This window comes from Octodon degus, unplaced genomic scaffold, assembly GCF_000260255.1.
Source record: "Octodon degus isolate 3935 unplaced genomic scaffold, OctDeg1.0 scaffold00098, whole genome shotgun sequence".
NCBI lineage: Eukaryota > Metazoa > Chordata > Mammalia > Rodentia > Octodontidae > Octodon > Octodon degus.
In genome coordinates, this window is record NW_004524674.1 from 2,875,201 (window position 1) to 2,876,244 (window position 1,044).

The 1,044-nt window shown below is 46.1% G+C and overlaps 1 protein-coding gene across 1 annotated transcript; it reads left to right on the top strand.

Moving 5' to 3' along the window:
• Positions 1 to 9: 9 nt before the first annotated feature.
• Positions 10 to 425, top strand: LOC105743094 (dual specificity protein phosphatase 18; the record flags this gene model as incomplete). The annotated part of the gene is made up of 1 exon (XM_012516255.2): positions 10 to 425. A coding segment is annotated over one exon (330 nt), but the record flags the coding sequence as incomplete, so codon positions are not given.
• Between the last annotated feature and the right edge of the window lie 619 nt (positions 426 to 1,044).

Below are 1,044 nucleotides of genomic sequence, written 5' to 3' on the forward strand. Positions count from 1 at the left end.
TCATGTCTTTATGACTTCTTTGACCCCATTGCTGACCGCATCCATTCAGTGGAGATGAAAGAGGGCCGCACACTGCTGCACTGTGCTGCTGGAGTGAGCTGCTCTGCCGCCTTGTGTCTTGCCTACCTCATGAAGTACCATGTCATGTCCCTGCTGGATGCCCACACATTGACCAAGTCCTGCCGGCCCATCATCCGACCCAACAATGGCTTTTGGGAGCAGCTCATCCACTATAAGTTCCAATTGTTTGGCAAGAATACCGTGCACATGGTCCCTTCCCCAATGGGAATGATCCCAGATATCTATGAGAAGGAGGTTCGCTTCATGATTCCACTGTGAGCCACCCTGCCAACCCACTCATTGGGATCAGCAGTTTAGATCTGTTGTTGATCCTATTCCAAGATCTCAACTTGAACATTCTATTTTAGTTGACACACACACAAAAAAAAATCAGGACTGATGAGATAGCTCATGGTCTAAAGCGCCTGCTTAGGTAAGCTTAGGCAAGCAGGCAGGGATCATGGTTCAATCCCTGGCACCACATGCCATGCCAGCCCTGCCTCCAAGGTGGGCTTAGCTGGCCACAACAAAAAACAACAACAACAACAAAAATAATTTTAAAAAATTTTTAAAAACATAGGGGCCGGGGAGATGGCTCAGTGGAATAAGTGCTTCCCTGGCAAGCGCAAGGACCCGAGTTCAATCCCCAGTTCCACCAAAAAATAAATAAATAAAAATAACAACAAGAACAAACAAACCAGATGATACTTTAAAGGGCAAATAAAAAGAAAGGTTGCTTCAGCTTTTAACCTCGTAATCCAAATCTTTAAGGATCAAACTGACTAATTATAAGTAAAGATAAGTTTTCTGCCTTGTGAGGGGTAAGTGATGGCTACTGGCCAGAGGTTAGGTGAGACAGGTGATAAATTGGATGAAAAGCCCAGTACATGTATCAGGCCTAGGGGCCGGGGAGATGGCTCAGTGGAATAAGCGCTTCCCTGGCAAGCGCAAGGGCCTGAGTTCAATCTCCCGTTCCACAAAAAA